The 23,498-nt window shown below is 47.4% G+C and overlaps 1 protein-coding gene across 1 annotated transcript in view; it reads right to left on the bottom strand.

Moving 5' to 3' along the window:
* LOC106584067 (tensin-3) overlaps positions 1-23,498 on the bottom strand; it is an 82,451-nt gene that overhangs the window by 19,045 nt on the left and 39,908 nt on the right. Inside the window, exon 6 of the mRNA XM_045706329.1 lies at positions 13-172. Within this exon, the coding sequence (XP_045562285.1) occupies positions 13-172 (160 nt within the window). The remainder of the gene's footprint in view (positions 1-12; positions 173-23,498) is intronic.

Genomic DNA, 23,498 nt, shown 5'->3' with positions numbered 1-23,498 from the left:
GAAAGGCAGTACCTGTTTGTGTGTGGGAGGGTGCTCCTTGACGATACAGAGTGCATGGATCCGAACATTCTCTGACAGGTGGCGGGAGTGAAGGACACTTCCGAGCAGAAAAGCTCTCCATTCGACGAGGCTGGAGTTTGGTTCATACTACTGTCCAGGAAACTTCGGGAATCTGCAAGAAAATAAAAATAACAGCAACCCTTTAAGACTGTGGCATGGCTTCCCCTTTAACATTACAGGTAGGTGCATATTAGGCTACTAGAGAGCTCATCTCTTATCTTTGAGACGCTGAATAGCTGCCCATGCAAAAACATGCTTTGGATCAAATGCGCCCTGTATCCAACTCTATGGTGCATACAGTGCAGTATGTGACTGGAGGTTTGTATGAAGGTGATCCTTTAACATAATCTGTTCAGTTCCCCACTTCCAAAATACGTTTGCTTCTAATTTATTTTACTGTAGCAAGTCTCAGATTAACAGTCCATGAGATGTTTTCTTACACACTGCTCTTTGTGAGTTCTCACCAAATCCTGTGTATTAGCTCTGTGCTCCATATGTTCTGTCGAGAGAGCGAGAGCTACAGACATGCTCAGCATGAGCACCTGATTCATATGTTTTTTGTTTTTAAAATGAGATGAACATCTCCAATCTAAAAATAATTCAAGACAAGATATGATGAACAACAACTCTATTCAATCTGAATATAATTTTTTTTACTTTGCTCCTCAAATGAAGTAGTTTTTTACTCTCCTTAACTAGCTACACAACAAAAACCTAGCCAGCAAGTTAAAAATTGAGCTAGAACAAACCTAGCAAGTGCAGTTAACACAACTACATCAAACGACCAAACTGAGTGAATAAACCAAAAAGCAGCACGGACTCTAACCTTAAACATATATTTTTTTGTGTGTGTAAAGATTTTTTTGAAGATTTCTTTTAGCAAAATTAGAGTAAGCTAGCAACATAAGCAGACAAACAAAAACGGTTGCCATGGCAATGGTGCAGTAGCAGCTGAACAGAGCAGCAGCAGCAGTGCCCACAGGCACCATGTGTTCCCTCAGCACTGAGTACATTCTCTCCAGTAGCCAAAAAATTACACAACAAGGAAAGCTTTTAAACAGAAACTACTAAAGGGGAGGCCAGAAACCCTTTACACAGACCTGTACAAATACGGTGATGTGAGTAATTTCATCTTTCTCACTGACCAGCCAAATGTATGGCGCTCAGCAGTCTGCTCACACTATGGGTGAAGGTAAAAGAGACAGACAACCCTGACAGCACCATGATAACAATCAACCTCTACAAGACTGGGACTGTCATGGTGCAAGGTAACCTATTTCATATAAAAACTGAACATTTGATGTCATTCCCCAAAGATCCCACAAACAAGCCCCTTCAGGCAGGAGAAGCAGTGTGAGTAATGATGAGTAATGAAGAAAAAATGTAGCCACCATAAAGACCTCCTTGTATCAACTACAGCCCCCTCCCACTCTCCCCACCTCTCTCTCCTCTCTCTCTCTTGCGCTCTCTCTCTTGTTATTCCTTCTCTCCTATTCTTTCATCCCTCTCTCTCTCCCTCTTCTCCATTGACTTGATGTTGAGGAATTTAGGCTGAATTGAACCCCCTCTTGTCATCTCCAGTACTAGATTACATAACACGGACACACACACACACACACACACACACACACACACACACCCTGGTCAAAAGTAGTGCACTATATAGGGAATAGGAGGACATTTGGGATGCAAACTTTCTATATGTTTATGGTGACCTTACCCTACATCTTCAATGTAAACAAAAAGCTGGTGCCAATCTGGCCTGGGGAGGTCCGACTGTGTGTATGAGAGAGTGCATGTACAGTTGAAGTCGGAAGTTTACATACACCTTAGCCAAATACATTTAATAAACTCAGTTTTTCAGAATTCCTGACATTTAATCCAAGTAAAATCCCCTGTCTTAGGTCAGTTAGGATCACCACTTTATTTTAAGAATGTGAAATGTCAGAATAATAGCAGAGAGAAGTATTTATTTCAGCTTTCATTTCTTTCATCACATTCCTAGTGGGTCAGAAGTATACATTCACTCAATTAGTATTTGGTAGCATTGCCTTTAAATTGTTTAACTTGGGCCAAATGTTTTGGGTAGCCTTCCACAAGCTTCCCACAATAAGTTGGGTGAATTTTGGCCCATTCCTCCTGACAGAGCTGGTCAGGTTTGGGGGCATCCTTGCTCGCACATGCATTTTCAGTTCTGCCCACATATATTCTATAGGATTGAGGTCAGGGCTTTGTGATGGCCACTCCAATACCTTGACTTTGTGGTCCGTAAGCCCTTTTTTTCCACAACTTTGGAAATTTGCTTGGGGTCATTGTCCATTTTGAAGACCCATTTGCGACCAAGCTTTAACTTCCAGACTGATGTTTTGAGATGTTGCTTCAATATATCCACCAAATTTTCCTACCTCATGATGCCATCTATTTTATGAAGTGCACCAGTCCCTCCTGCGGCAAAGCACCCCCACAGCATGATGCTGCTACCCCCGTGCTTCATGGTTAGGATGCTGTTCTTCGGCTTGCAAGCCTCCCCCTTTTTCCTCCAAACATAACGATGGTCATTATGGCCAAACAGTTCTATTTTTGTTTAATCAGAACAGAGGACATTCCTCCAACAAGTATGATCTTTATCCCCATGTGCAGTTGCAAACCGTAGTTTGTCTTTTATATGGCGGTTTTGGAGCTGTGGCTTCTTCTTTGCTGAGGTCCTTTGCTGTTGTTCTAGGACTGATTTGCACTTTTTGCACCAAAGTACGTTCATCTCTAGGAGACAGAACGCATCGCCTTACTGAGCGGTATGACGGCTGCATGGTCCTATGGTGTTTATACTTGCGTACTATTGTTTGTACAGATGAGCGTGGTACATTCAGGCATTTGGAAATTACTCCCAAGTATGAAGCAGACTTGTGGAGGTATTGGCTGATTTCTTTTGATTTTCCCATGATGTCAAGCAAAGAATCACTGAGTTTGAAGGTAGGCCTTGAAATACACCTCCAATTGACTCAAATGATGTCAATTAGCCTATCAGAAGTTTCTGAAGCCATGACATAATTTTCTGGAATTTTCCAAGCTGTTTAAAGGCACAGTCAACTTATTGTATGTAAACGTCTGACCCACTGGAATTGTGAAACAGTGAATTGTAAGTGAAATAATCTGTCTGTAAACAATTGTTGGAAAAATCGCTTGTGTCAAGAAATATGTGGAGTGGTTGAAAAACAAGTTTTAATTACCCCAACCGAAGTGTATGTAAACTTCTGACTTCAACTGGATGTCCATGGGTGCGTGTGTGTGTATATCTGTGTGTCCCACGTATTCCTAAGATGGTTAACATGTTAAAGGAGAACTTCTGTCGAGATAAGCACAACTGTCGATACAACCTAATATCACATCCATCTATCTCTCTACCTATATCCCCTCTTTTTGTCTGGAGTCTTGGTGAAGGAAACATTGCCGCTACCACACTTTCCAACCAAACTGCATTAATTAAGGAACAATTTGAAGTGAAAAGGAATTACAACAACTCTTGGAGGGCAGTGGAAGTTGATAAAAGTGCTTCGTTATTGTTAAAAGTAAGAGCAACACGTTTCGGCCCTTAGCCTTGTGTAGACCGTTGACCCCGTGCTGATCCCTCTGAGGTTGAAGAGGATCAGACACAGGCCTTAAACTTTAGAGGTTAAAGGTCAATAGTCAAGAGGAGCTGATGTCACTGCCGTTCTCTAATTACAGCAATCACATTCCATGATGCAGTCACACACACGCGCACACACACATAGGCACATACACACACACTAGATCTCTGCTACCTGACACGAGCCCGACGCACCCTGACATTATACATAGGGTTAGGGCAGGGTGGGGCCTATTTTTTCAACATTAACTAGGGTACGGGCAAGGCTTGGGTATCACTAAATTGATCACTAACATTTTGAAGCTGAGCCATTTGCGCGTGCTCTGTCGCGCAGTACAGTCATATCTGACTAAGATCCTAACATGGAGTCAGAAGTGCTTCAACCTCATGTAACCTCAAATATAAAACAGGAGATATTATTTCACAGAAAACAATAATGTTCCTGGAGGTTTCAGTGTTGAAAAGTAACTAACAGCTAACTGCTCTTTCATGTCTCTTCATTGAGCAAAGCAGCCCAAGCGAAGCCCTTGCTATGGATAGGGTAGGACTTGAACATTGTGGGTATAGGTAGGGCTTAAAAGTCATGCCCGTGCAGGGCTCTAACACACACACACATCAATAAGCTCTCAGAGTCTCACTGCAGAATCTGACTTTAGTCCATACATGTCCGATGTTTAAGGTTAGGTTTAGGCATTCATTCTGAATGGTTAAGATAAGGGTTAAGGTTTGGGATAGGGTTAAAACCCAAAAAATTAAAACAAGTGCCTAGCACTGGGAACAAACACACGACCCTCAGAGCCGGCGCTTGCTGCTTACGCCCATCCACCATCCCTGTCAAAACCCTAGCAAAACCCAAGCTTTCTTGATGGTAATAATGCTCAGCGTTGCCCCTAGTGGCAGGTTTGATGTAATCTCCCCACATCTTGAAGTCCGACCGGAGCAGCCTATGCAGCAGAGTGGTGGTGGTGGTGGTGGCGGGAAGCGGCAGATGCAGCAGAGTGGTGGTGGGATGTGGCCGGTGCCGATGGCGAGCGCTGGGATACCGCCGGTAAGCGAGAGTGATCAATTGTCGGAGCGGCCGATGCAGCGGAGTGGTGGTGGGACGAGAGAGCTGGGACTCTGGTAAGCAATAGTAAGCAAATGGAGCGCAGTGGTGGACCTACGGTGAGCAGTAGTGCGTCCCCCTGACATTATTACCATCAAGAAAGCTTGGGTTTTGGTGGATGGGCGTAAGCAGCAAGTGCCGGCTCTGAGGGTCGTGTGTTTGTTCCCAGTGCTAGGGTGACGCCGAGACATTACAGGAAGCGAGGAAAAAAACATAACAAACATAGCACTCTGGGGCTCTGGTTCCGGAGATAGGGTGGCAGCTGCAAAGCAGGAGCATAGAGTGGGGAAAGCAAGCAGGTTACCAGGTGCACAGAGTCTGTTATAGGTTACCAGGTGAATAAAAAAGTCTGATGGGTCCACACTCAAAAGTTGTCGCATAAAGCTTAATAAATAAAAATAATCACTGCATCCAGGAATAGCAGGGATAGCATACACAGATGTTTCACTTTGCAGTCTCCTTCAGCGTGTAGGGTGCACAGAGTCTGTTAGAGGTTACCAGGTGCACAGAGTGCGTTTGGGTCATCAGGTGCTGGTGGTTGCTGACAGCGGGGCTATATAGGTCTTAGTGGCCGGGAGAGAGGTACTTAAGTGCAGGTGCCCCGGTTCGCCTGGTGGGCGAGGTTGTGGAGGTGGCTGAGCCCTGGCTGAGATGCGGTGATGCGTGATGCCCAGAGAGAGGGGTGTTGGCCTGGGTAGGGAGCGTAAAGCAGAACTCTTAGGCACAGGGGAGTTCCTTGGTCTCTTCAGTTTCGAGTTGGCTTGGCTCTCTCATTCAACTGACTCACTGACTAGGCAGGCTAGAGCGAGAGCAATCAGAGCGTGATAGAGCGTTAAGCAACCACTAGAGCGAGCGGCTTCCTCTGCGCCCGAAACAAGCACAACACCCCTTGACTATAAATAATGTAAATTATTACAAAATTCCAAGGATTAGGCTACCATATATCTAGCATTAGCCCACATTCCAGGTTGGCAACACAGGTAACCCAAACATGAGCAAAAACACTACTATTAATACAGAAAGTATCACTTTTTCACAGCAACTACAGTGGTTCGTCCTTTTAAAGTGGCAGCTTACGGCAGCACAGCTTGAATTGTGCCTCAGAATTCTATGGCAGGTTATTTAAGTGTCAGCCAGTGTAACCATTAACGTTAGTTAGTGCTAGTTTGACCACCAGAGGGCATCTTTGAGAAGCATTTGATAGCCTTCAATAATGGCTGTACTAGAGAAATTATAACCTTTTTCTGTAAGAACATAGTATAAGGGACTGATTTTAAGAAATTTTGCTTAATTCATTTGATTAATATTATGGTGTTTCTATTCCAAGAAAAACGAAAAACCCTCAGGGTTTCCGTTAGGATGGAACGTAAAATATGGCGCTGTACAACATGATGGTTGGGAGTTTGCTACAGTACTAAGAGCATAACATTTCCACACCCTAATTGTAGTCAATACCCAAACAGAGATTCAGTGAAAATAAAATCTCATTGATTTATCAAGACCAGTCCCCATGCTTTTCTTAGAACAGCGCAAAACGGTGCTAAAATAGTTGACCAGGTCGTTTAGGCTATTGCTTCAAATCCTATTGCTTCTAACTTCATTATGCTCTTTAAATAAATAAGACCTACACCACTTTTAACAGCACATTACTGAACACTAGTGAGACTCATGTCGCCTACGGTATATCAGAAAATATTTTTTTCAACATGACCGCCAATAATTACATATGGTTCTCCCGGTGGGCGTATCGAACCTGCATCTGTAGCAACGCATTTTGCACTGCGATGCAGTGTCTTTGACCGCTGCACCAATCTGGAGGCCCCATCCACAAAGTATCAAAATACAGAGAGGTGTTGGTAAAGGTATTGTCCTGCTAACAGCCCATAATGGGCTATTATAACACTGTACATGGCGTCCAGGTCAGGATAACCAAAACATTTCTTTGTTAAAGACTATCAGAAAGAATGTTGGTACTTATTTTTTTTAATCCAAAGCCATGAATGAGTGAGTCATTCAGTTTTATGTAGGTGCCAGGCTATATGACTATGCCAACAAATTGATAATATACAATGATATTTTGGAGGGCCAAAAGGCCAAAACATTTATTTATGTTTTTAGAGGGAGAGAGACACTGGGCCAATTGTGCGCCACCCTATGGGACTCCCAATCACGGTCGGATGTGATACATTAAAGTAATAATAATTTTTGTTCTATTATTTGTTTTGTCTTTTCTGGTGTATTAAACTGAAATTGCAACCAATCATGGCCAGTTGTGACACAGCCAACCTAACTAAGAAATACATTTGTCAATAGAATTCTCCCACTACCCTCCTTCTTGGCAAGCCTATTGTCCAGCTACCTGCTAATAGCCATAATGGCTCTGTACAACGTGACCGTGTGTGTTTGAAAGACAATTTTTGGGTTGTGTCAGTCATGGACAGAAACTTCTGAGACACAGTATTAATGATGAACACACGGAGGTTCACTAGTAAGCCACATTTTCCTCTGGATCCATCCCAGTTGGTATTCTGTGCCCACTCGTGCTATCTCTCTTCGGTTACTCTTCCTTGGAATAGCAAAACAGCATAACGGGCAGGATGGCTCTTGCTGTGCCTGGTGAGCAGTTGGTCAAGTTCTGTTGTCAGAAGAGGAATGGAAATGTCAGGGTGAACCGACGACCTGACGAACTTGCCAGGTATGCTGAATCTTCCTGTCGGAGGTGGAGTTCCAGAGCTCACAGGTGTGCCTGGCATGGATTGTGACTCCATCTCGTAACTCGCCCTCTTCAACGCGTCATTCTCCGCCTGACTCTCTGCCAATGCCGCCTGGCTCTGGACCAATGCATCAGCTGTCGCAGGTAACGCTGCCCTCAGATAATGTTTATTTTTCTGCTGGTCTGCCTTCAATGACTCGATATCGGTCTTCAAAGTTTGAATCTGATCCATGTGCACCTTCATTACACAGCATAGTGTTTACATCATAATTTGTATCTACCTTTCCAATTACGTTTAGAGTTTGGGATTTATAAATGTGTGCTTTTCATGTAATTGTTTGTTAAATCCAGTTTGGATTCAAGTATAACTTTTGACTGACGCCTTTAGTGAGAGGTCTAATGTTTTAATATTTAATAATATCTGCCCTTCGAATTAATATCAAAGAGGCATTTTTCACGCCATTATTAGTTACAAAATGTAAGTTTGAACATGCAGACCGGCACTAAGAACAGCGGGAACGTTTCCCTAGTCAGTGCCATTATTAGTGCAATGCCCCTTAAAGTGTTGCTCTGTGCTACACAGTGGGGTGGGTTTTACATATAATGGTTTGGGAAGGTTTAGGACTATCTGGGACCATCACATGACATCCTGACGACTGTAAATCTGCAACAGTTTACTAACCAATGTCCTTCCAGTAATGCATTGTAAATTCAGCATGTTACTGTAGTTAGGTGTTTAAGTAATAAGCTGTAAATGTGTGTTATAGTAAAGGTCCTGAAACTCTACAGTAATTTACTGTGCTGCCAGTAATTTACCCCAAAAATTACAGGACATTTTTTACATTGTAGCTAGCCAGTTACTAGCTATCACCAGTAGATAGTTATAGCGCTGCCGTAATCCACAGAAAATTCCAGATGGCGCATGAAGCCAGAAGCATTTGAATTTGAATTTGCTAAGGATTATGGTGAAAGGATTATGGTCAATGTAGTCGCTTTCATCCTGCTGTCAGGTGTGTGCATACTGGTAGCGAAGTCAGGTGCAGGAGAGCAGAGATTTGTGAACAGGCGCACTTTATTGAGGCAAAAGTGCAAAACTCGCAAAACAGTCACAAGAATTATGTTTAACAATAAACATCTTCGTGAAATACCACAGAAAAAACAAGCCAGTCTGGCGCGTCAACAACTAACACAAAGCACAAACAATCCTACACAAAGACATGATGGGGAACAGAAGAATAAATACATGTAGATTGATTGGGGAATGAAAACCAGGTGTGCATGGAACAAGACAAAACAGATGGATACATAAAAAATGGAGTGGCGATGGCTAGAAAGCCGGTGACGTCAACTGCCGAACGCCGCCCGAACAAGGAGAGGAGCCGACTTTGGCGGAAGTCATGACAGTACCCCCCCCTGACGCACGGCTCCAGCGGTGCATCGATGCTGGCCTCGGGGATGACCCGGAGGGCGAGGCGCAGGGCGATCCGGCCGGCAATGGTGGAACTCACGCAGCAGTTCAGGGTCCAATACATCAGCCACCGGAACCCAGGACCTCTCCTCCGGACCGTACCCCTCCCACTCCAGGAAGTACTGAAGGCCCCTTGCCCGACACCTCGAGTCCAGGATGGAACGAACGGAGTACGCCGGGGCCCCCTCAATGTCCAGAGAGGGCGGAGGAACTTCCCGTACCTCAGAATCCTGGAGCGGACCAGCCACCACCGGCCTGAGGAGAGACACCTGGAATGAGGGGTTAATATGGTAATCGGGGGGAAGCTGTAACCTGTCACATACCTCGTTCATTCTCCTCAGGACTTTGAATGGCACCACAAACCACGGGTCCAGCTTCCGGCAGGGCAGGTGGAGGGGCAGGTTTAGGGTCGAGAGCCAGTCCCTGTCCCCCGGTGCGATCACCGGGGCCTCACTGCGGTGACGGTCCGCGCTGGTCTTTTGGCGTAGTGCGGTCTGCTGGAGGTGACCATGGGTGGCTTCCCAGGTCTCCTCCACACGTCTGAACCGATCGTCCACCGCAGGAGCCTCGGTCTGACTGATGCCACGGTGCCAGAACCGGCTGGTCCCCCAATACACACGGAAAGGGGGAGAGGTTAGTGGAGGAGTAGCGGAGCAAGTTCTGCGCCATCTCTGCCCAGGGCACAAACGCCACCCACTCCCCCGCCCGGTCCTGGCAATAGGACCGCAGAAACCTGCCCACATCCTGGTTCACTCTCTCCACCTGCCCGTTACTCTTGGGGTGGAAACCCGAGGTGAGGCTGATCGAGACCCCCAAAGGTTCCATGAACGCCCTCCAGACTCTCGAAGTGAACTGGGGACCTCGATCAGACACTATATCCTCAGGCACCCCGTAGTGCCTGAAGATGTGTGTAAACAGGGCCTTTGCAGTTTGTAGGGCTGTAGGGAGACCGGGCAGAGGGAGGAGACGACAGGACTTAGAGAAACGATCCACAACGACCAGGATCATGGTGTTTTCCTGTGAGGGAGGAAGATCCGTTAGAAAATCCACCGACAGGTGTGACCAAGGCCGTTGTGGAACGAGTAAGGGATGTATCTTATCTCTGGGCAGGTGTCTAGGAGCCTTACACTGGGCGCATACTGAGCAGGAGGAAACATAAACCCTCACGTCCCGAGCCAAGGTGGGCCACCAGTACCTCCCAGACAGACAGTGCACCGTCCGACCGATCCCCAGATGACAAGAAGAGGGTGATGTGTGGGCCCAATAGATCAACTGGTCACGGACACCAGACGGAACGTACTGACGCCCGACTGGACAGTGGAGTGGAGCGGGCTCTGTACGCAACGCCTGCTCAATTTCCGTGTCCAGCTCCCACACAGCCTGCGCTACCAGGCAGGAGGCCGGAGAATGGGAGTCTGAGCCATGGGCCGCTCCTCTGTGTCATATAGCCGGGACTATAGCCGGGACAGTGCATCTGCCTTCACATTCTGGGAACCTGGTCGGTAGGACAGGGTAACCACAAAACGGGTAAAGAACATGGCCCACCTTGCCTGACGAGGATTCAGTCTCCTAGCTGCCTGGATGTACTCCAGGTTGCGGTGGTCAGTCCAGATGAGGAAAGGGTGTTTAGCCCCCTGAAGCCAATGTCTCCATGCCTTCAAAGCCTTAACCATAGCCAACAGCTCCCGGTCCCCCACATCATAGTTTCGCTCCGCTGGGCTGAGCTTCTTCGAAAAGAAAGCACAGCGCTGAGAAAGCACGGCTCCAATCCCAGCCTCGGACACGTCCAGCTCCACTATGAATGCCAAAGAAGGATCCAGATGGGCCAGCACGGGAGCCGAGGTAAACAGAGCTCTTAGGTGCCCAAAAGCTCTGTCCGCCTCAACCAACCACTGCAGACCTACAGGACCCCCCTTCAGCAGTGAGGAGGGAGCAGCCACCTGGCCAAAACCCCGGATAAATCTCCGGTAGTAATTGGCAAACCCTAAAAATTGCTGCACCTCCTTTACCGTGGTGGGAGCCGACCAATTACGCACGGCTGCTATGCGGTCACTCTCCATCTCCACCCCAATGTGGAAATGCGATACCCTAGGAAGGAGACAGCCTGTTGAAAGAACAGGCATTTCTCAGCCTTGACGTTCAGGTCATGCTCCAACAGTCGTCCAAGTACCTTGCGCACCAAGGACACATGCTCAGCGCATGTAGTGGAGTATATCAGAATGTCATCGATATACACCACTACACCCTGCCCGTGCAGGTCCCTGAAAATCTCGTCTACGAAGGATTGGAAGACTGATGGAGCATTCATCCACCCGTACGGCATGACGAGGTACTCATAATAGCCTGAGGTGGTACTAAACGCCGTCTTCCACTCGTCTCCCTCCCGGATACGCGCCAGATTGTACACACTCCTGAGATCCAGTTTAGTGAAGAAGCGCGCCCCGTGCATTGACTCAATCGCCGTGGCGATAAGAGGTAGCGGGTAACTGTACCTCACCGTGATTTGATTGAGACCTCTATAGTCAATGCACGGGCGCAGAATTCCATCCTTCTTCTTCATAAAAAAGAAACTCGAGGAGGCGGGTGAGTGGAGGACCGAATGTACCCCTGACGCAGGGATTCAGAGACATATGTCTCCATAGCCACTGTCTCCGCTTGCGACAGGGGATACATGTGACTCCTGGGAAGTGCAGCGTCTACCAGGAGATTTATCGAAAAATCCCCCCGTCGATGGGGTGGTAATTGAGTCGCCTTCTTTTTACAGAAGGCGAGAGCCAAATCGGCATATTCTGGGGGAATGCTGGTCTGGACTTTCCACCGTGGTAGCACCAACGGAAACCCCTACACACCTCCCCGAGCACTCTCGCGACCACCACGTGAGAGCCCTCTGTTGCCAGGAAATGGTGGGGTTATGACGAGCCAACCAAGGAAGGCCTAGTACCATGGGAAACGCAGGAGAGTCAATGAGAAAGAGACTTATTCTCTCCTCGTGACCCCCTTGCGTCTCCATAGCCAGGGAGATGGTGGCTTCCCTGATTAGCCTGGACCCTAATGGTCGACTATCCAGAGCATGAACCGGGAAAGGTCTATCCACCGGGAAAGGTCTGCCGGCACCGACCGGCAGTATGCCCTCTGCGGCCACAGATGGTGCACATGAAGGCCCCTCCTCCAGCCTCCCTACGCGCAGCCCCTCCCAACTCCATGGGCACCGGAGCGGGAGTGCTGGGAGATAGAACCGACAGAGCCCCCTCAGGACATCCACGGATGACCAGCAGGTTATCCAACTGGATGGACAGATCCACCAGTTGGTCAAAGGTGATGGTGGCATCCTTGCAGGCCAACTCCCATCGGACGTCTTCACGTAGGCTGCATCGATAGTGGTCGATGAGGGCCCTGTCGTTCCAGCCTGCTCCGGCGGCCAAGGTCCTAAACTCCAGCGCAAAATCGTCCCCTGCCTCAAATGGAAGAGTCGGCCCAGAAGCGGCGGGTGAACTCCTCGAAGTGGTCCAACGCCGCGTCTTCCTCTCCCCACACGGTGTATGCCCACTCCAGAGCTCTCCCCGAGAGGCATGAGATGAGGGCGGATACTCTCTCCCTTCCTGAGGGAGCTGGGTGAACGGTGGCCAGGTATAGGTCCAGTTGTAAAAGGAACCCCTGGCACTGTGCACCTGTCCCATCATAGAGATGCATCCCACTGGAGCTGGATCCGGACGGGACGAGTAGAGGTAACCCCGGTTGCGCTGGTCGAGGCGCTGGAGAGACTTCCTGTCTCTCCCAGTGGTCCATGGTCTGGACAACGTGATCCATCATGGCACCGAGATGATGTAGCATTGCCATGTGTTCCTGGATGTGTTCCTCGACTCCTCTGACCGGGGTACCTGCTCCTGCTGACTCCATGGTAGGTGTAGGATTCTGTCAGGTGTGTGCGTACTGGTAGCAAAGTCAGGTGCAGGAGAGCAGAGATTTGTGAACAGGTGCACACTTTATTGAGGCAAAAGTGCAAAACGCGCATAACAGTCACAAGAATTATGTTTAACAATAAACGTCTTTGTGAAATACCACGGAAAAAAAAAAAAACAGTCTGGCGCGTCAACAACAAACACGTAACACAAACAATCCTACACAAAGACATGATGGGGAACAGAAGAATAAATACATGTAGATTGATTGGGGAATGAAAACCAGGTTTGCAGGGAACAAGACAAAACAAATGGATACATAAAAAATGGAGCAGCAATGGCTAGAAAGCCGGTGACGTCGACCACCGAACGCCGCCCGAACAAGGAGAGGAGCCGACTTCGGCGGAAGTCGTGACACCTGCCTAAGAGAGTCAACAGGGAACCTCCGATCCTAGCCTGCTGGACAGACAAACGACCAACATAGTAGTCAGAATAGATCACTATTTAATTAAATATGTTTATTTGTAGTAAACTTTAAAAGAATTCACTGTGGGGATTGAACTTGATCATACTAAACACATTTTAGAGCCCAAACGTCCAAAAATATTGTTGTACATAGGCTTTCTAGGGCAGACCAGAACTTTTTCCAGCAGAGCTTGTGACTTCAATCTCCAGACCAGACACTGGGGGCCTGTAAACCACTCCCTTCCATGAACCCGCCGTCTGTAATATTGGTTACAAGGCGGTACTTATTTAAGCTAGGTAAGATAGTAAGATGTTACCATTGGTGTATTCAAGAGGACAAAGACTCCTCAGTTAGGACAGAACCATGTAGTACCACTTCCAGATGGCAACGAAACATGGGCATGATTCTTGCCGAACCACAAACACACACACACACACACACACACACACACACACACACACACACACCGTATGTATACACATTCCTGCACGCATACACACATATTCAGGCAAGCATACATACACACACGCATGCTAAAAAGCAAGCAAACATTCACACATACCTCTCTCTCGCTGTCTCTCTCTCCCTCTCTCAAACATACACTCACACTACGCAGGAACGAAGGCCCTGGCATCCACAAACTCCCTATTGACCACAGGAATGTGCTCTCGCTCGCTCCCCTACACACACACACACACTGAGAGGCCCAGTCTGACAGATATTCACTGGATCAGAGAGAGAGAGAGAGAGAGAGAGAGAGAGAGAGAGAGAGCGAGAGAGAGATGCAGCATTGCAGAGCCCGGATAGCTCCCCCTGACAATGGTGTCAAAAAAATTCTGGTTTCAACAACCAATCATATCGCCAACTGCAAGTAACCAATAATTCACATCACCAAGAGCCCTTTTGGGTTCCATTTAGAACCCTTTCCACAAGGATTCTATCTGGAAACACCTTATTATTCTCATCCTATCTGGAAGTTATTCATCAAAATTAATAGTGCACACTACCTCCTATAGCACCTCCGCCCCCATTGTTCCTCTCTGGACCTCTCAGGGGCTAGCTAGACTCTAAAGCATTCACCTGCACAGAAGACAAACTAGCAGGTGCGTCTCTTTAAATCAACTCCCCCTATCCTCTTCTCTGCTGTGTTTTAAATCAGCTTCCCCTGTCCCCCTCTCTGTTTTATTTGGCCAGAAAGCTTTACCTACTCACTGGAATGGGAGAGACCAGAGAGAGTTATGGGCAGACTGAAGAGTATGTGCCTGCATGCATGCATGCACACACACACACACACACACACACACACACCTGAGATATACTGTTGGCACTGAGGTGGTTTGGCCCAGTAGGAAGTCTGTGTGCAGCTCACCCTGCACTATCAGCTCAAACATACAATACCAGTCAAAAGTTTGGACACACCTACTCATTCCAGGGTTTTTCTTTATTTTTACTATGTTCTACATTGTAGAATAATAGTGAAGACATCAAAACTATGAAATAACACATATGGAATCATGTAGTAACCAAAAAATGTGTTAAACAAATTAAAATATACTGTATATTTGCGATTCTTCAGAGAGGTGCGGGGGGCTACCTTAATCGACATCCACATCATCGGTGCCCGGGGAACAGTGGGTTAACTTCCTTGCTCAGGGGCAGAAGGACAGATTTTTACCTTGTCAGGTTGGGTCAGAGATTCGATCCAACAAACCTTCGGTTACTGGCACAACACTCCTACCTGCAAGGCTACCTGCCACACCAGTCACCTTGAATGCATTTCAATTAACAGGTGTGCCTTGTTAAAAAAAGTATTTGTGGAATTTCTTTCCTTCTTAATGCATATGAACATTAATAGCAAGAATAGCTCAAATAAGCAAAGAGAAAAAACAGTCCATCATTACTTTAAGACATGAAGGTCAGTCAATCCGAAAAATTTGAAGAACTTTGAAAGTTTTTTTCAAGTGCAGTCGCAAAAATCATCAAGCGCTATGATGAAACTGGCTCTCATGAGGACTGCCACAGGAAAGGAAGATCCAGAGTTACCTCTGTGCAGCGTATGTTCATTAGGGTTACCAGCTTCAGAAATTGCAGCCCGAATAAATTCTTCACAGAGTTCAAGTAACAGACACATCTCAACATCAACTGTTCAGGAGAATGCGTGAATCAGGCCTTCATGGTCGAATTGCTGCAAAGAAACCACTACACCCTCTTCCAAGATAGCGTAGCAGTGGTGATGTCTGTTTTGATTGTCTTGTCCCATCCCTTGTATATATTGTTTTTCTTCGTATATATTTGTATTCGTTTTTTTATCTCATTTTCCATCTACGGACTGAACATACTCTCGTCCAACCCGCCTCACCCAATGTGGTATGGATCTGCTATTTTTACACTTTTGAACTGGAACCCCCTTCAGCAGCTAGCCAGCTAACTAGCAACTAACTAGTAGTTAGCCTGGAGCTAGCCTTGAACTAGGCCCATCTCCCGGCTAGCCGAAGAGATTCCATCAAGCAATCCCTGGGCTTCAATTAACTCTTTTGCCAATCTGCCTGGACCCTTGCTGCCGACACGGAGCCAAGCCGATCCATCATGAATGGTCTACCGACGTAACCGTCCGAGGGGGTTTCTGTCCCAAAGCAAGCACCAGTTAACCTGGAGCTAGCCTCGAGCTAGGCCCTTATCCTGGCTAGCCGAAGAATTCCATCAGATAATTCCTGGGCTTTAATACCTCTTCTGCCAATTGGCCTAGACCCTTTGCCGCCGACACGCAGCCCCGCCGATCCATCACAACTGGTCTGCCGACGTAACCGTCCGAGGGGGTTTCAACAGACTCTCCTGTTGCGATGTCCCCCTGAGGCCCATCTGCTAGCCTACTTCTAGCCCCGGCCTGCTAGCTGTCTGAATCGCCATGCCTCCAGCTCACCTAGCTACTCACTGGACCCTATGATCACTCGGCTACATATGCCTCTCTCTAATGTCAATATGCCTTGTCTATTGCTGTTTTGGTAAGTCATTTTTCTCTTATTTCACTGTAGAGCCTCCAGTCCTACTTAATATGCCTTAGCTAGCTCTTATGTTCCATCCCCCACACATGCGGTGACCGCACCTGGCTTAAATGGTGCCTCTAGAGACAAAACCTCTCTCATCGTCACTCAATGCCTAGGCTTACCTCCACTGTACTCACATCCTACCATACCCTTGTCTGTACATTATGCCTTGAATCTATTCTTCCGCGCCCCGAAACCTGCTCCTTTTACTCTCTATTCCGAACTCACTAGACAACCAGTTATTTTAGCCTTTACCCATACTCTTAGCCTACTCCTCTTTTGTTCCTCTGGTGATGTAGAGGTTAACCCAGGCCCTGCAGCCCCCAGCATCACTCCCATTCCCTAGGCGCTCTCATTTGTTGACTTTTGTAACATAAAAGCATTGGTTTCATGCATGTTAACATTAGAAGCCTCCTCCCTAAGTTTATTTTATTCACTGCTTTAGCACACTCCGCCAACCCGGATGTCCTAGCCGTGTCTGAATCCTGGCTTAGGAAGGCGACCAAAAATCCTGAGATGTCCATCCCTAACAAAAACATTTTCTGACAAGATAGAACTGCCAAGGGGGTGGAGTTGCAATCTACTGCAGAGATAGCCTGCAGAGTTTTGTCATATTATCCAGGTCTGTGCCCAAACAATTAGAGATTCTACTTTTAAAAATCCACCTTTCCAGAAACAAGTCTCTCACTGTTGCCGCTTATTATAGACCCCCCTCAGCCCCCAGTTGTACCCTGGACACCATATGTGAATTGTTCACCCATATCTATCTTCAGAGATCATACTGTTAGGTGACCTAAACTGGGACATGCTTAACACCCCGGCCGTCCTACATTCTAAGCTAGATGCCCTCAATCTCACACACATCATCAAGGAACCTACCAGGTACAACCCTAAATCCGTAACCATGGGCACACTCTTACATATCATCCTGACCAACTTGCCCTCTAAATACACCTCTGCTGTCTTCAACCAGGATCTCAGCGATCACTGCCTCATTGCCTGTGTGCGTACTGTGTCCGCGGTCAAACGACCACCCCTCATCACTATCAAACGCTCCCTAAAACACTTCAGCGAGCAGGCCTTTCTAATCGACCTGCCCCAGGTATCCTGGAAGGATATTGACCTCATCCCGTCAATAGAGGATGCCTGGTTGCTCTTCAAAAGTGCTTTCCTCTACATATTAAATAAACGTGCCCCATTCAAAAAATTTAGAACTAAGAACAGATATAGCCCTTGGTTCACCCCACACTTGACTGCCCTTGACCAGCACGAAAACATCCTGTGGCATTCTACGTTAGCATCAAACAGCCCCCGCAATATGCAACTTTTCAGGGTAGTCAGGAACCAATACACTCAGTCAGTTAGGAAAGCTAAGGCTAGCTTTTTCAAACAGAAATTTGCTTCCTGTAGCACTAATTCCAAAACGTTTTGGGACACTGTAAAGTCCATGGAGAATAAGAGCACCTCCTCCCAGCTGCCCACTGCACTGAGGACAGCAACACTGTCCTCACCGATAAATAAATGATAATCGATCATTTCAATAAGCATTTTTCCACGGCTGGCCATGCTTTCCACCTGGCTCCCCTACCCTGGCCAACATCTCAGCCACCTCCAGTAACTTTCCTAAACTCCCCTCCCCCGCTTCTCCTTCACCCAAATCCAGACAGCTGATGTTCTGAAAGAACTGCAAAATCTGGATCCCTACAAATCAGCTGGGCTAGACAATCTGGACCCTCTCTTTCTAAAATGATCAGCCAAAATTGTTGCAACCCCTATTACTAGCCTATTCAACCTCTCTTTAGTATCGTCTGAGATCCCCAAAGATTGGAAAGCTGCCGTGGTCATCCCCCTCTTCAAAGGGGAAGACACCCTAGACCCAAACTGTTATAGACCTATATCCATCCTGCCCTGCCTTTCTAAAATCTTTGAAAGCCAAGTTAATAAACAGATCACCGACCATTTAGAATCCCACCGTACCTTCTCCACTATGCAATCTGGTTTCTGAGCTGTTCATGGGTGCACTTCAGCCCCGCTCAAGGTCCTAAACAATATCATAACCGTCATCGATAAAAGAACGTACTGTGCAGCTGTCTTCATCGACCTGGCCAAGGCTTTCGACTCTGTCAATCACCGCATTCTTATCGGCAGACTCAATAGCTTTGGCTTCTCAAATGACTGCCTCGTCTGGTTCACCAACTACCTCTCAGATAGAGTTCAGTGTGTCAAATCGGAGGGTCTATTGTCCGGACCTCTGACAGTCTCTATGGGGGTGCCACGGGGTTCAATTCTCGGGCAAACTCTTTTCTCTGTATATATCAATAATGTTGCTCTAGCTGCTGGTGATTCTCTGATCCACCTCTACGCAGACGACACCATTCTGTATACATCTGGCCCTTCTTTGGACACTGTGCGCCATACAACGCTCCTTCCGTGGCCTCCAACTGCTTTTAAATGCTAGTAAAACTATGTGCGTGCTCTTCAACCGATTGCTGCCCACACCCTCTTGCACGACTAGCATCACTACTCTGGACGGTTCTGACCTAGAATATGTTGTCACAGGAGTTGTCATGTAGAGAAGAGGACCAAGGCGCAGCGGGATTGTGGACACTCATGTTTCTTTAATCAACAAAACAAGTAAAGTATCCACTGGAAAACCAAAAACAAAACCATGAACAGTACTCACGAGATGACAGTGCAGCAGGCTAAACCAAAAAAGCAGTGCACACAACAATTCCCCACCAACACACAGACAAACACACCCAACTAATATAGGACTTCCAATCAAAGGCAACACCACACAGCTGCCTTCAATTGGAAGTCCACCCCAATTACCTCTACATAGAAACACCCAACCTAGACAGAACAAAGAAAACCCAACTTCTTCTGCCACGCCCTGACCAACACTTGTACACCTACTCCACCTGCTGGTCACGACGTGACATATGTGGATGTCACGGTTGTCGTCGGTGAATGAGGACCAAAACGCAGCAGGTACGTGAATGCTCATCTTGATTTTTAATTATCTTCAAAAATGAACATACAAAATAACAAAACCGAAAAACGAACAACTAACAAACAGTCTGGCAAAGCAAAGCTCAACACAGAACAATCACCCACAAATAACACATACAAACACACCCTAATATATGGGACTCTCAATCAAAGGCAGATAGACAACACCTGCCTTCAACTGAGAGTCCCAACCCCAATCAACCAAACATAGAAACACACACACTAGACTAACCATAGAATTAACTAAACATAAACCAAAACCCGGAAATACTAAATCAAACACCCTTTACACAAACACAACACCCCGAACCACATAAAACAAATACCCTCTGCCACGTCCTGACCAAACTACAAAAACAATTAACCTTATACTGGCCAGGACGTGACAGTACCCCCCCTTAAAGGTGCTACCCCAGAAGCACCTTAAAAAATAACCCCAAGCAACACCAAAAAAAAAAATCCCCTTTTCTAAAGGGAGGGAAGGGAGGGTGGCTGCCGTCAACGACGGCACTGTGCTACACCCCCCCTCCCCAACCCACCTATTTCTGGAGGTGGCTCTGGTTCCGGCCGTTCCAGGCTGTCGGGCCACTCTGGCATCGCCGAGGGGCAGTCGGGCCAGTCTGGCATCGCCGGGGGGCAGTCGGGGCAGTCTGGCAATTCGGGAGAGTCTGGGCAGTCTGGCAATTCAGGACAGTCTGGGCAGTCTGGCAATTCGGGACAGTCTGGGCAGTCTGGCAATTCGGGACAGTCTGGGCAGTCTGGCAATTTGGGACAGTCTGGGCAGTCTGGCAATTTGGGACAGTCTGGGCAGTCTGGCAATTCGGGACAGTCTGGGCAGTCTGGCCACTCCGGCAGTTCAGGGCAGTCTGGCCACTCCGGCAGTTCAGGGCAGTCTGGCCACTCCGGCAGTTCAGGGCAGTCTGGCCACTCCGGCAGTTCAGGGCAGTCTGGCCACTCCGGCAGTTCAGGGCAGTCTGGCCACTCCGGCAGTTCAGGGCAGTCTGGCCACTCCGGCAGTTCAGGGCAGTCTGGCCACTCCGGCAGTTCAGGGCAGTCTGGCCACTCCGGCAGTTCAGCGCAGTCTGGCCACTCCGGCAGTTCAGCGCAGTCTGACCGCTCTGACGATGACTGTTGACTGGCGGGCAGCTCTGACGATGACTGTTGACTGGCGGGCAGCTCTGACGATGATTGTTGACTGGTGGGCAGCTCTGACGATGACTGTTGACTGGCGGGCAGCTCTGACGATGACTGTTGACTGGCGGGCAGCTCTGACGATGACTGTTGACTGGCGGGCAGATCTGATGATGACTGTTGACTGGCGGGCAGCTCTGATGAAGACTGTTGACTGGCGAGGCTGGGTTGACGCACTTGTAGCCTGGTGCGTGGTGCTGGTACTGGGCTTACCAGATTATGTACACGCACCTCCAGGCTAGTGCGGGGAGCGGGAACAGGACGAGTCGGACTGGGTTGACGCACTTCCGGGTCCGCACGAGAGACAGGAGCTGGAAACCCAGGGCTATGGAGGCGCACAGTCGGTCTCGATCTTACCTCCTGCACAACCCGTCTTGGCTGGATGGAACTAGTAGCCCTGTACGAGCGGGGTGCCCGTACAGGGCAGACTGGGCTGTGCAGGGGCCTGATGGTAGCCGTGCGTGAGCGGGAGTTGGGTAGCCTGGTCCTCGGAGGCGTACCGGCGACCAGATGCGCTGCGCAGGCATCCTCCTACCAGGCTGGATGCCCGCTCTAGCACGGCACCTGCGAGGGGCTGGAATAACGCGCACCGGACTGTGCGTGCGTATGGGTGAGATAGTGCGCTCCTCAGCGAAACATAGCGCTCTCCACCCCATACGCTCCTCCATATAACCACGGGTAGCTGGCTTCCGGCTCTTCTTACGCCTAGCCAAACTACCCGTGTCCCCCCCCCCAAAATTTTTCTTGGGGGTGCCTCTCGTGCTTCTCCTTCAGCGCGTACTTGGCCTCGTACCACCGCCTCTCCGCCTTGGCTGCCTCAATTTCCCACTGCGGGCGTCGATAATCCCCAGCCTGGTGCCAAGGTCCGGCCCCGTCCAGAACTTCCTCCCAGGTCCATTTCTCCCGCCAGTCCAACTCGAATTCCCTCTGCTCCTTCTTCTGCTGCTTGGTCCTTGAGTGGTGGGTGATTCTGTCACGGTTGTCGTCGGTGAATGAGGACCAAAACGCAGCAGGTACGTGAATGCTCATCTTGATTTTTAATTATCTTCAAAAATGAACATACAAAATAACAAAACCGAAAAACGAACAACTAACAAACAGTCTGGCAAAGCAAAGCTCAACACAGAACAATCACCCACAAATAACACATACAAACACACCCTAATATATGGGACTCTCAATCAAAGGCAGATAAACAACACCTGCCTTCAACTGAGAGTCCCAACCCCAATCAACCAAACATAGAAACACACACACTAGACTAACCATAGAATTAACTAAACATAAACCAAAACCCGGAAATACTAAATCAAACACCCTTTACACAAACACAACACCCCGAACCACATAAAACAAATACCCTCTGCCACGTCCTGACCAAACTACAAAAACAATTAACCTTATACTGGCCAGGACGTGACAGTGGACAACTACAAATACCTAGGTGCCTGGTTAGACTGTAAACTCTCCTTCCAGACTCACATTTTAAGCATCTCCAATCCAAAATTAAATCTAGAATCGGCGTCCTATTTCGCAACAAAGCCTCCTTCAATCATTCCGCCAAACATACCTTCGTAAAACTGACTATCCTACCGATCCTTGACTTTGGCGATGTCATTTACAAAATAGCCCCAACACTGAACTCAGCTAACTGGATGTAGTCTATCACAGTGCCATCTGTTTTGTCACCAAAGCCCCATATACTACCCACCACTGCGACCTGTATGCTCTTGTTGGCTGACCCTCACTACATATCTGTTGCCAAACCCACTGGCTCCAGGTCATCTATAAGTCTTTTCTAACTAAAGCCCCACCTTATCTCAGCTCACTGGTCACCATAGCAACACCCACCCGTACAGAAGAAACTATACTATGAAACCAATATAAATTCTATAAAGCATGATAGTAAAAAGCTTTGGAGCACATTAAATGAAGTTTTGGGCAAAAAAGACAAACTCGACTCCATCATTCATTGAATCACATGCCTCATTCATCACAAAACCCACTGCTATTGCCAACTAATTTAATGATTTTTTCATTGGCAAGATTAGTAAATTTAGGCATGACATGCCAACAACAAATGATGTACCTTCACCTCCATGCATAACTGACCAAATTATGAAAGACAAGCATTGTAATTTTGAATTCCATAAAAGGAGTGTGGAAAAGATGAACAAATTGTTGTTGTCTATCAACAATGATAAGCCATCTAGGTCTGACAAATTGGATGGGAAATTACTATGGATGATAGCGGACGATATTGCCACTCCTATTATCTCTTTAATCTAAGCCTAGAGGAAAGTGTGTTCCTGGACGGAAACAAAACTCATTCCTGCTACCTAAGAATAGCCAACACTCTTTACTGGCTCAAACAGCCGACCAATCAGGTTGTTACCGACCCTTAGTAAAGCTCTTTTACAGTAAACAAATTAACAACAGATTTTCTGTACGCTTATAGGGAAGGGTATTCAACATGAACGGACAATACTTGCACAAATGACTGATGACTAGCTGAGAGAAATTGATAATAAAAAGATTATTGGAGCAGTTTTGTTAGACTTCAGTGTAGCTTTTGACATTTTTGATCACAATCTGCTGCTGGAAAAACTTGTGTTAGGACTTTACATTCCCTGCTATGTTGTGGATCGAGAGTTACCTGTCCAACAGCACAGAGAGGGTGTTCTTTAACAAGAATTTAAGCTTTCTGCCCATATAAAATATGTCTATGTCTTGGGATTTTTTTTTGTTACTTACAACGTCATGCTAATCACATTAAACAGGTCAACATTCACAAAGCCGTGGGGCCAGATGGATTACCAGGACGTGTGCTCAAAGCATGCGTGGACCAACTGGCAAGTGTCATCACAAACATTTTCAACCTCTCCCTGACTGAGTCTGTAATACCTACATGTTTC

This window comes from Salmo salar, chromosome ssa23 (genome assembly GCF_905237065.1).
Source record: "Salmo salar chromosome ssa23, Ssal_v3.1, whole genome shotgun sequence".
In the NCBI taxonomy this organism is placed as follows: Eukaryota; Metazoa; Chordata; class Actinopteri; order Salmoniformes; family Salmonidae; genus Salmo; species Salmo salar.
The sequence above is the reverse complement of the archived record's forward strand: the minus strand, read 5'-3'. Positions and strand labels throughout refer to the sequence as shown.